The sequence below is a fragment of the Ailuropoda melanoleuca genome, chromosome 5, assembly GCF_002007445.2.
Source record: "Ailuropoda melanoleuca isolate Jingjing chromosome 5, ASM200744v2, whole genome shotgun sequence".
Lineage (NCBI taxonomy): Eukaryota > Metazoa > Chordata > Mammalia > Carnivora > Ursidae > Ailuropoda > Ailuropoda melanoleuca.
Genome location: NC_048222.1, coordinates 54,019,501 through 54,031,790, shown reverse-complemented (window position 1 = coordinate 54,031,790; position 12,290 = coordinate 54,019,501). Strand labels below are relative to the sequence as shown.

Here is a 12,290-nt window from a genome sequence, read left to right as displayed (position 1 = left end):
CTGTTTCTACCACCATGGATGGACTTTCTCTCCTTCTGTTCTCCTCCCACTGCTCCCTCTCCCTTCCTATTTTCTATCTCCCTCCTCTATTTCTCCACCTCTTCCCATCTTAAGGTTTCTCTCTACCAATTTTTGCCTTGGGCTCAAACCACCTCCCTCCAAGTTTCTCATCTTTGCCCAGTCTCTCTGCTGAGACCCATGAAACCAAAATGGCGGATCACTTTTCAGCATTCTCCCCGCCATGCTAGATCCTTGGGGATGCAGCACAGGGCACAGACCTGCTTCCTGTGTCTCTTTCCAGAGAGAGGCCCTGGTGACACAGGGTGCTTGATGCTTTCATTAGGGCAGTGTCGGGAGTGCGGCACAGATAGGACCTACAGCACCAGCTGGCCACGCCCACGGGGCCATATGTCACCCTCCACACACGGCCCAGTTACCCGTTTACATGTTGTGCCAGCCACGGCCAGCAAGGACCCTCACCGTTCCATCCTCCAGCAAGAGTCGCAGGACTTTGTCACCAACTCTGTAGTCTTTGGCTATTTCAGCAGACTTCCAAACTTCTTCAGGATCGGGAATCCATACCCTGTTGTACTGACCAACACAATAAAACAGCCTTAATTTCAGCACTTTGAAAACAAAAACACAGATCATGAGATCATGAGACTCAGGGAGCTTTCTGTCTGCTCAGTCAGTTCCCTCAACGGGAACACTTTCACCAAACTTTTGCTTATGAGGTAATCTTCAGTGTGTCTGTGATGCACCAGACCCAGCTGCTTCATTTTATGGGCAATGGAATTCCCAAAGCTTCCAAAATACACCTTGAAAACTGAAAGCCTGGGGATGGAGAGGGCATCTTGAGTCCCTTCATGGGAAGATCTGCGAGCTGTCAACAAGAGTTGGAGCAGAGGGATTTGGTTCACCACGGATGGGTCCTGGGGCTCTGGGCCAGACACTTAACTTCTTGTGCCTTGTTTTTCTCATCCACAAAATAGGTATAATACCTACTTCACAGGTTTCCTAGGAGGTGAAATTAGAATTTGTAGTTGAAAGCACTCTGCCAGATGTTATGGAACTATTGCTACAGCACTGTTATTTCAGTCTTACTGCACTGGTCGGTAGCCAGGGATTCCCACTGCAGGAAATGTGGAAGGCCAGATGCGGCCACTGAGCTCAATTCCCAACAGGTGAACGCAACACCTGACTCAGGGCTGGTATGCAAGTCCTTAGGCAGAACCACACTGCTGTGTACTGAATTGTGCTTCTATCCCCAGCCCCCAAATTCATATGTTAGAGCCCTAATCTCCAATGTGACTGAATTTGGTAAAAGGGTCTTTAAGAGGTAATGAAGGTTAAATGAGGTCTTAAGGCCCTGATCTGATGCGATTAGTGCCCTTGCAGGAAGAGACGCCGGAGAGCTCATAGGCAAACTCTCTCTCCACCTGCATGCACCACAAAAGGCCATGTGAATACACAGCAAGAAAGCAGCTGTCTGCACCCCTGCACTTCTCAGCCTCCGTAACTGTGAGAACGTAAGCATCTGTTGTTGAAGCACCCAGGCCACGGTCTCCTAGTGAGGCAGCCCTAGTAGACTGACCCATGTGTCTAATACGCTCACACACTGGGAGGGGGCGGTGTCACTCTCCAGAACTCACCAGTGGCACCTCAACACTGCTCAAGATAGAGACAAGGTGGCTGTTGTGTCTGTCACAGGATGACAGATTCATTCCTCTCCTCCTGTCTGCAGCATGCACGGACTACCCTTGCTTCTCCTCCCTGGCCCCACATCTCATACTGTCCTGCAGGGCTCTTCATATGTTTGTCCATCCGTTCATCCGTTCATTCATTCCGCAGACATTCGCTAAGCATTATTATGTGTATGTGCTGGGTTGCCAAGAAGGAAAGGCATTTGCTCTCGGTCACCATGGCCTTCCTGCTAACCCAGCCAGCCTCGAACCCGGAGCCGCATGTGCAAAAGTGCATATTTGCATCTCTCTGCTCATCGGGCCACTGGTCTACCGGTGGCCTCCGACCCTGAGGAAATACTCCTATGTGTTGAAAGATTGTACCTTCAGGGGTCTTCAGTGACAAAGATTCCGAGCAATAAAATTATGACATTTTAATTTTCCTTATTACAGTTCTATATACTTTCTACAATTGCAAATATTCAGAATAATCTTTAAAGGCAAATATCAAAATATACATCCACAAAAAGACTTGTGCATGAATCTTCATATAGCTTTATTCATAACAGCCAAAAATGAGAAACAGACTAGATGTCCGTTAATATGAGAATGAATTAAAAGACAAAAAAAACCCCCAAACTGTGGTATATTCATACAATGGAATGCTACTTACTGATAAAAAGGATCAACTACAGACACCAGCAAGAAGGTAAAGGGATCTCCAAAACATGAGGCTGAGCCCAAGAAGCATTCCACAAACGAGTATGTTCTGATTCCCTCTAAAGTGCTAGGACAGGTAAAACGAAGGTGGGGGGTGGGGTGGGATCAGAACGGTAGTTGCCTCTGGGGGCAGGTGGGGCTGGGAGGTGAGTGGGAAGTCTCTCAAGGGAATGTTCTGGGGCTGACGGCAACATTCTTTTTTTTTTTTTTTTAAGATTTTTAATTTATTTATTCGACAGAGATAGAGACAGCCAGCGAGAGAGGGAACACAAGCAGGGCGAGTGTGAGAGGAAGAAGCAGGCTCTCAGGAGAGGAGGCTGATGTGGGGCTCGATCCCATAACACCGGGATCACGCCCTGAGCCGAAGGCAGACACTTAACCGCTGTGCCACCCAGGCGCCCCTGATGGCGACATTCTGAACCTTGACGGGTTTGGGCTACACAGTGGTGAGCACTTTTCAAACCTCACAGAACACAGACTTAAGACCGGTGTTTCACTGTCTGAAAATTTTATAGAAAGAACTCAACAAATAGGAAACTCTTAACAACAGACACACTAACATATTTAGGAGGACATGTACTGATGTATGTAGTTTACTCTAAAACGCTTCAAAAAATAAGATGGTCTGAGGGCTGCACAGAAGGATACAAAGATGGACAGACATATAATACAACAAATATGGTGAAATGTTCACGGTAGAATCTAGATGGTAGGACAAATGTTCTCACTCTAAAGTCCTTTCAACTTTATTGTATGCTTAAAATTTTTATATGATGTTGGAGGAAATAAAGAAAAGTATAAATAAATTTTAGAGTGCCAGTACTAAACTGGGACAAAGCTGATTAAGGAGCACATCTATTTATCTATCTATATTTATCAATATAAATTGACTTATTTAAGCAAAGAAATATATATATCTCACTGGCAGGGTATCAATCACCATTCCCTAATTTATTTGGGTTGCTTTAACTCTTGACAGCCAGCTGGGAGCATAGGAGCTTGCTGAAATGAGTCATGGGATGGCTAAGATTTCAGACACAGAGACAGAGAAAATGGAAGAATGACCTGGAGGGCAATGATACACACTTAGGTACACATGTCCATGCAAACAGCTGGACAGAAGCCCCATAACACACAAGCACACCCACCCTCCCTCCACACACATTTGTTGCCATGGGCTACTATTTCCTACCTCAGGTCTGCTATCAAAAATATTGCTAACCTCATAAAGCTGAAATCATTAATGGAATATCCCAACGTATCAAGAGTTGGACACTATAGAATTTTATTTTATCTCATTTCATTTCATTTTATTATTTTTTAAGTAGGCTCCAAGCCCAGCCTAGAGCCCAACATGGGGCTTGAACTCACAACCCTGAGGTCAAGACCTGAGCTGAGATCAAGAGTCGGACACTCAACCAACTGAGCCACCCAGGCACCCCAGCCACTAGAGAATTTTAGAACTGAAAGGGTCCTGGGAGATCGTCTACTCCAAGTTGTTTGTCAATGTTCTTTTTAAAGCCACAGAAGGCTTACCTCAGATGAAATGGGGGCAGCCTCCTATGTGAGACAGGTAAGAGTGGAGGCGTTCTGAGAAGGCTCCGAGCTGGGGGCCACAGCTGACGTCCCTGGGTTCCTCCCACGGCAGCTGGGAGTTCTGAGAAGTAATGTTAAAGTCACTGAGCCAATCCAAGCCTTCAGTTTTACTGACCCCAAAATGTAAGCCCAGGGAGGTCAGTAGCTCACCAAACACCACACAAAGTCACAAAATATCCTCCATGGAGCCAGCGCCTGCAAGTCCTACTTTGAACTACTTGTTCATTAAATGAGTCCAGCTTTGAAAAGAATCTTGAACTCTCAGGGCGCCTGGGTGGCTCAGTCAGTTAAGCGTCTGCCTTCAGCTCAGCTCATGACCTCAAGGTCCTGGAATGGAGCCCCATCTGGGGCTCCCTGCTCCGTGGGGAGTCTGCTTCTCCCTCTCCTTCTGCCCCCTCGCCACTCATGCTCTGTCTCTCTCAAATAAATAAATTTTTAAAAAGAAAAGAAAAGAATCTTGAAGTCTCAACTGCAACCATCTACTCGAGAGCGCACAGGCTGATCTGTTTCACTGGCTTGTTTCAGCCCAGAGCAGCATCAAATGGAACGCAGTATTAGGACATATGGAACCAAAGTCTGCCTCTCTTGCAGAGGAAACACCAATGGCCTCGGCCCCTGACTCCCCAGGCCGCCCACACCTACCCGGCCTGGTGCCCCTGCCAAGCAATGCTGCCGATCCCCCACGGCTGAAACCCAGCCTGGTAAGTAAACATGGCAAAGTTTACCCAGTTCCACGTCAGTTACACCCATTGGGTCCCTCCCTCCTTCCTCACATTCTTCCACCCACAAAGCAACGCTTCAGCTGGGAGGAAGAGCTCACTTTGCAGCATTTAGACAAACAAACAGCAGTCCCGGCAAACAATGTGACTAGCTTTCATGTGACCTCCCTGGTGTGACTCCTTCCTGCGGGGCAGGAGCCTCCAGACTCAGACTGCCTGCCAAGCCCGCCAGGCACGGGCCTGCCGTGGGGCCAGGGGAGCAGAGATGCCTGCCTCCCATGCCTGACCCGCGAATACTCTCCCATGGAAGGCAACCCTGTGTACCCCAATTTCCAAGCCAAGGGAGGCTTGACAATGAGGCACAGGCTTAAGGAACACAACCCTTAGGAAGTGATACGTCCTTGGGAACATGCTGGACGTGCTCAGCAGAGGAGAGGGCATCTTCTCTTGTTGCCTGCCTGTTTGAAGGCACCTGCGGCTGCTGAGCACAGAAAGGGCTTGAAGACTTGGCATGGAATAGGGAATGCCACAAGCTTCCTAGCTGCTCTCTGGACCGGAACAGAGTCTCCACGTTCTCGGTCAACCGGGCCAGAGCTATGCTCCCTCTCCTCCCCTCCCTTGTCCCTCCAGGCCCTTCCCAGTCTCCGCAGTAGCCCCTCTGTCTCCTGGTGTCCTTCCCAGCCCCTCCTCCTGACAGGCTTTCTCTAGAGTGTCCTCCCTTCCCACAGCTTCGGCGACTGCCCTGGCACCTGTGTGCCTGAGACCTCCAGCCCAGATCTCTCAGCAGGTCTAGACCACATTTCCCGTGGTGTCCCAGACACCAGACCCTAAATGACCTTGGACACTCACAAATTCCAAGCTCTAATGACCATTATGTACCCCCTAAACCCACTTCTCTTCCTCAGAAGAGGATGACTTGATGGTCAAGTCAGAAACTTGGGACTATGCTGGGCCCCCTTCCCTCCCACCTCCAACAACCAAATGGTCCTCAGGTGCTGGAAAGCCTGCATCTCAAGTCTCACCTGTCTGTCCCATCCATCCCCACTGCCATGGCCATCGATTAGCTCCCCTGACCCTGCCCCCACCAATCTTCTCCTGACAGACGCCACGGTCTGCTGAGGGCTTCCTCAACCAGGCGGAGCACCAGGTTTCTGTGGATATACAGCTTCCCTCACCCACATCTCAATCAGAATTTCCATGGGTGAGGCCCAGCAAGATGAAAAGCTTTACAAGTCTCCCCTGCCCTAATCAATTCTGATGAACAGTCAGGTCTGGGCACCACTGTTCTGGACAGTCTTCCTACTCAGGCTTCCCTCCCTCTTCAGTTCACCCTCTGCCAGCTGCCACCCAATCCACTAGCAGTTTCTAGATCATTCCAAGCCCTTCCTTGGCTCTCTTCCTTCTACCCCCAGTGCCACCCCTTGTCTTGCTGCCAGTGAGCAATCTGCTTTGAGCAGTCAAGATTTAGCTCACAACTCCTCTCCTTGGTGGCACTTTCTCTGTCACCCCCCATCCCTAACAGGATTGAATGCTTCCTCTTTACAGCTCTCTCTGCCCCTTCCCCAGGTTTCTGGGTACCTTCCCATCTCCCCCACTGGCACTTGAGCTTCAAAAGTCTTGTCTTTGTACCCTTGAACCCCACACAATGACTTCCCCATAGCTAGCACACCATAAACATCTACAGAACAAAAATTCAAATTCCGAGTAGTTTAGTTGCACCAATTAAAGACTAAGCTTTGGGGGCGCCTGGGTGGCTCAGTTGGTTAAGTCCGCCTTCAGCTCAGGTCATGATCCCAGGGTCCTGGGATGGAGCCCCGCATGAGGCTCCCTGCTCAGAGGGAGCCTGCTTCTCCCTCTCCCTTTGGCTGGTGCTCCCCCTGCTTGTGCTCTCTCTGTCAAATAAGTAAATAAAATCTTAAAAAAAAAAAAAAAGACTAAGTTTGGTATTTTAGTCTTTATATCTTTTTTTTTTTTACTCTTTTGAAGTACCCATATATAATACAATGGATAAATCTAATTTTCCAGAGTTGTTAATGATACATAGAAGTCTAAAAGCTCCTTAAAATAGCCAAATGAAGTCATTAAACTGAACTTTGACCTTATTTTAGAGACATTGAACTGCTTCTCCTGACCTTGCACATCTGAGTTCCAGCACAACTTTCCTGAAGATGTTCTGTGAGTTCCTCATACACAAGCAAGAGAAATAGATGACTGAAGGATGGTATCATTTGTGAATCTGTGGCTAAAACCAGCTGTCACCTGAGTCCTGATTAATAAGCCAGAACAATTTAAGAAACATCTCTAGAGGCATGCTATAGAGCTCTCTGCCTTGCCACCCATTTACCGCTTTCACCAATATCTTAGATGAAAAAAAAAAACAAAAAACACCACACATGCCTATCACATGCACAGCTATGAAGCGGACAGCCTTCCCACGAGTCCTCTGTGTGAATGGGGAGAAGAGGAAGATGGTAAAGGTGGCTGAACCACGGTTCTGGTAGTGGGAGGTATTAGGAACATAGGTTTTTAATCCTGCCTCCTCCTCCACTTCCTTTTTTAAGTCAACCTTGCATTTTTAATTTATTAAGATTTATTTATTTGACAGAGAGAAAGAGAGAGAGCAAGCACAAGCAGAGGGAGCAGCAGAGGGAGAGGGAGAAGCAGGCTCCCTGCTGAGCACGGAGCCCAATGCAGGGCTCTATCCCAGGACCCTGGGATCATGACCTGAGCCGAAGGCAGACGCTTAACCAACTGAGCCACCCAGGCGCCCCTCTTCCTCCACTTCTATGTAACTTTAGGCAATTTACTCAATCTGAGCCATTTGTAAAATTGGGATAACAACATCTACACATAACATTGTTGATTCAGATGAAATGAAAGAAGGCATATAAAGTTCTGAGGGTGGCATCTGGCACAAATGCTCCATGACTGCGAGACAAAAGTAACCATCATCATCTTCCTCACGCCTACAGCTATTTCTGGAAGCAGAAAAACTCCTTTATGCATGCATGCACATAGCAAATGTTTATTGAGCCCCCACTGTTCCCTGTTCTCTAGAAACTCTTGGTCAATGGGGGAGACAGAGAGTTGACAAGTGCTTACGAGTCAACTGAGAGGTGCTCAGATTGTGGAGCTGGTTGTAGAGATTTCTCAGAAGAGGCACTCCTCCTAGGTGTCTTAAAGTTTGGGTGCAATTGTAAATGGGATCGACTCCTTAATTTCTTTCTTCTGTCTCGTTGGTGTATAGAAATGCAACTGATTTCTGTGCATTGATTTTATATCCTGCCACTTTGCTGAATTCCTGTATGAGTTCTAGCAATTTTTGGGGTGGAGTCTTTTGGGTTTTCCACATAGAGTATCATGTCATCTGCAGAGTGAGAGTCTGACTTCTTTGCCAATTTGGATGCCTTTTATTTCCTTTTGAAATCTAACCATTTGCAAGACGTGGATGCAACTAGAGGGTATTATGCTAAGCAAAATAAGTCAATCAGAAAAAGACAATTATCATATGATTTCACTCATAGGTGGAAGTTAAAAAACAAGACAGAGAATCAGAGGGGAAGGGAAGGAAGAATAAAATAAGACAAAATCAGAAAGGGTGACAAACCATAAGAGACTTGTAACTATAAGAAACAATCTGAGGGATGGAACTGGAGGGGATTATGCTAAGTGAAGTAAGTCAAGCAGAGAAAGACAATTATATGGTTTCACTCATAGGTGGAACATAAGGAATAGCATGGAGGGCCACAGAGGAAGGGAGGGAAAACTGAATGGGAAGAAATCAGAGAGGGGACAAGCCATGAGGGACTCTGGACTCCAGGAAACAAACAGGGTTACAGAAGGGAGGGGGTGGGGGGATGGGGTAACCGGATGATGGGTATTAAAGAGGGCACATGTGGTGATGGGCACTTGGTGTTATACGCAGCTAATGAATTGATGAACACTACATCAAAAACTAGTTGAACATAATAAAAAAAAAGGAAACAAACTGAGGGTTGCTGGAGGGGGGTGGGGGATGGAGTAACTGGGTGATGGGCATTAAGGAGGGCACCTGAAGTAATTAGCACTGGGTGTTGTATGCAACTGATGAATCACTAAATAATTCTACCTCTGAAACTGAAAAAAAAAAAAAAAAAAAGAGGAGGCACTGCTCAAATTGAACTTGGAAGGTGAGGCGCTGCTGAGCAAAGCAGTTATTTCAAGCAAACCGAGGCACAGAGGGTTGAATGGGCAGGAATGCAACAAGGGCTGGCCAGAAGTTTGCAGAGCAGGCACTGAGGTAGGAGCAGGCAGGCAGTGGGGGGATGCAGAGGTGGGATCCTGTGGCTGGTCAGCGAGTCTGAGAGTGCCAGGGGCTTCCAGAGAGGTTCCAACAGTGAATGGCCTAACCGGTTTCTCTCAAAGAGATTTCAAATAGTCGAGCTGCTGGGTCAAATGCTCTCAACATTTCTAAGGCATGTTGCCAAGTAGCTTTTGAAAGAGAAGGGTCATTTTACACTTCTTCCGGTAGCAACTGCTACTCTCACCACACTTCCTCCCAGGAGTCCCCTCTTTCTCAGAACCTCTCTCCCTCTGGCTCCCATGCCAGCTCTCCCGTCTCTTTCTCCTTGTCATGGCTCCGTCTCTGGGCCCCTCTGAATAGTTTCATTCCCTCATGAATGGTCTTGGCTCTCTTCTCTCCCTTGGCGAGGCTCTCAATGCCTGGGTTTCATCTTCTCCCTTGGAGCAGAAGACTCTGGCGAAACCTCCCCACCAACCTCTAACCATCCAGGGCACTGGCCCTGGGAAAGCCCTTCAGTGCCTCATTCCCTGAAGGGACAAAGTTTGCCTCCTGACTTCTTAAGATCCCCTCCCCCTGGTGTGCCTCAGTGTGTCAATGGCACCCCTGCTCTCAATCATCCGAACCCTGAACTCCACGTAATCCGAGGCCCCTCCATCTCCCCAGTCCAGGCCTACTGTCACCTTCCGCCACATGCTCTCTGGACTCTGCCTCCATTCACCCTGCCCAATACTGCAGCCCTCATTCTCTCCCCGACACTTAGGATGACCTGAGAATTCAGCCACCTGAGTCCCATGGGCACGGCTGACATACCCCACTTCCTAAAACACAGCCCCCAATCCTGATCCTGTCTTCCCACGCTCAAAATCTGCACCAGAATATGAAGCTCCGACCTAACTCTCCAGTCGCTGAGACCCTCCCTTCTCAGCTCTATCCTCCCTTTAGGGCTTCAGCAGACTGAATTTTTTTGACATTTCTCATTTCTCACTCATCAGAAAACTCTTTGAGAGGCAAGCCTATCACTCAAAAAAATCTTTCTAACCTCCTCCAAGCACAATGCTTTATATACAGAAAGTGCTAAGTAAATGTTTTATGGGAGATAATATACCTGTCTTCAAGGCATATGCAGGAAGGGAGATTCGACAGGGGGCAGGCAGGTAACATCAGTGTAGCCTGCAGATCGTGGGCGGGTATGGCCATCACCCATGGACAGCCCACCCATCGCCCTACTGCGTCACGAATTGCCCCTGGGTGCAGAAAGGGACTTCAGAATGTTTTAAAACGTTGTATGGCTAAGACTGTGCAGAGAAGCAACACTCCTGGGGCATAAATGTGGCCAAGAGTCCCCAGACATGAACTTCGACTTAGGCCAATCCTGTGTGTTGGCCTTTAGGGACAAATGGCTAGATCTGTGGACTTGGGGAGTGTTGGGGGAAGTGGTGGGCATGCAAGGGAGAGGGCTTAGATTTTGTTTCAGTTTAAGAAAACTCATTAACAAAGCAGGCTCTCTAAAACCTAAACAGGAAGCTATACAAACTGGGGAGCTTCCGCCCTCTGGAATTGACCACGTGGGGACTGACTGACCACCAGGAAAGGCAGAGGCAGCCTTGGGACAAAGATGCCTACTTGGACACAGAGTGGGTAGGGATGGCCATCAAGGCTCCTTTTGGCTCTGGGATTCTCAGATTCTCTGTCCACCCAAGCTCTTCTCTAGAAAACTCTTCCATATCAGTTTTCTTACATTATGCCTGCTACTTAGTTGGTATTTAAAAATATTTGCGGTGCAAGTCACTTGATGATACAAAAGCTTACGCTTGTGTATTTTTGCTTCTGGAAAAAAAGTTACCTAAAATAGGTTAATCATCAACAATTTTGTGTTCTCCAAAGTATCTTCCAAGCATTGCTTTCTGCCAAAATTTTCTTTTACCTCCAGTAAGTTGAAGACCTCATAAACCCTGCTGGATATCTGATGGCTCACATGCTCACCAGTAAACTATTCTGGAAGAGTGGAGGTTCAAACAGCCCATTTAGAACTCTAGTTAATGGAAACGTGTTAGAGGGCACAGTAATATTTGGATGATTTGTACTTGCATTACTAATTCAGCAAAGTAGAAGAAAAAAGTTTGCTTAAACCATTGAAACAATTATTTACAACTATCATTTATATCTACAGCAAAGTGTCTTTTTAAACACAAACTGAGGGCATGTGTCAGGGGGAAATGGATAGCCAACTGAATATCAGCAACTAATATTAGCAATATTAGATTTTACTCCACTGGGGTGTGAGAGGGTCTGACATTATGGCTATTCAAATGGATTTTTTTCAATAGGGCCAACAATTTCAAATTATTTTTTATCCAAATAAATAGCCAAGCTCATGTCAGGCGGTTCTGGGTGCCAGAATGCTATCTTTCTACATAAGGGGTGGAGCCCTCGGCTCTGGGGAAGAGATGGTTTCTAAGGAATGTTCTAGAGTGACTCCCAGAATCAGGGTGTATGGGAAAGGTGCTTTATAAATTGTAAAGCAACGTGTGTTAAGTGAAGAGCCTGTGACCCCTGGATTCACAGAAGCCCTCAAATTCTGCAGGTGAAGCTTGCCTCACACGCCCAGGCAGCTGCAACTTCGTACATCGGATGAACTTAAATGCACGTGCAGGCATTTCTGAAGACCCAGGAATTCTAGAAAGCATCCTGAATACTGCGGTCCTAAGCTTCTTGTTCAAGGGGCTCCGAGGAGGGTCAGGAAGATTATGGATCCTATTATTCAACCGTGTCTGAGATTTCCGTGTCCCTGTGGGCAACTCTGATTCCACCTGTGGCTCGAGAGGCGGGGGCCGAGAGGCGCGGGAGACAGACGCGCGATCCCCGGGAAGCCCGGGTCCGGGAAGGCAGCCAGCCGCTCGCACTCGGCCCTCCCATCCCGAGGGAATCCAGGCTCCCGGGGGGCGCTCTCCCCGCCGCCGGGGACCAGAGCCCTCGGAGAGCGACTCTCCGGTGCCGCAGGTCCCCAGGCCCTCCGCGGCCCTTCCCTGCGGCGAACGCGCCAGGCGCACAGGTGTGGCCTGGGCGCCAGGTACAGTCAGCATTAGCGCTATGCCGTCTTCCCTCCCGCGCGCCCGCCCTTAAGTACCTGCGTGTACAGCGCGGCCACCGCCATGGGTGAGACAGGCCGGGGCAGCTCGAGGGCCGTGAAGGTGCGAGGCTCGGGGGCGAGTGACCGTCAGCGCAGCCCGCGCGTAAAATCAGCGCTGGGCCATCTTGCGGGGGAAGTTGTCCAGCGGCCGACTACTCACC

General features: G+C 48.3%; 1 protein-coding gene across 1 annotated transcript in view; it reads right to left on the bottom strand.

Annotated features, from left to right (window-relative positions):
* Nucleotides 1–12,290, bottom strand: part of MYO5C (myosin VC) — a 97,829-nt gene extending 85,539 nt beyond the window's left edge. The window contains exons 1-2 of the mRNA XM_011230582.3: nt 12,127–12,290; nt 481–591 (exon numbers count right to left, since the gene is read on the bottom strand). Of these exons, the coding sequence (XP_011228884.1) occupies nt 481–591; nt 12,127–12,153 (138 nt within the window). The 5' untranslated portion in view covers nt 12,154–12,290. The remainder of the gene's footprint in view (nt 1–480; nt 592–12,126) is intronic.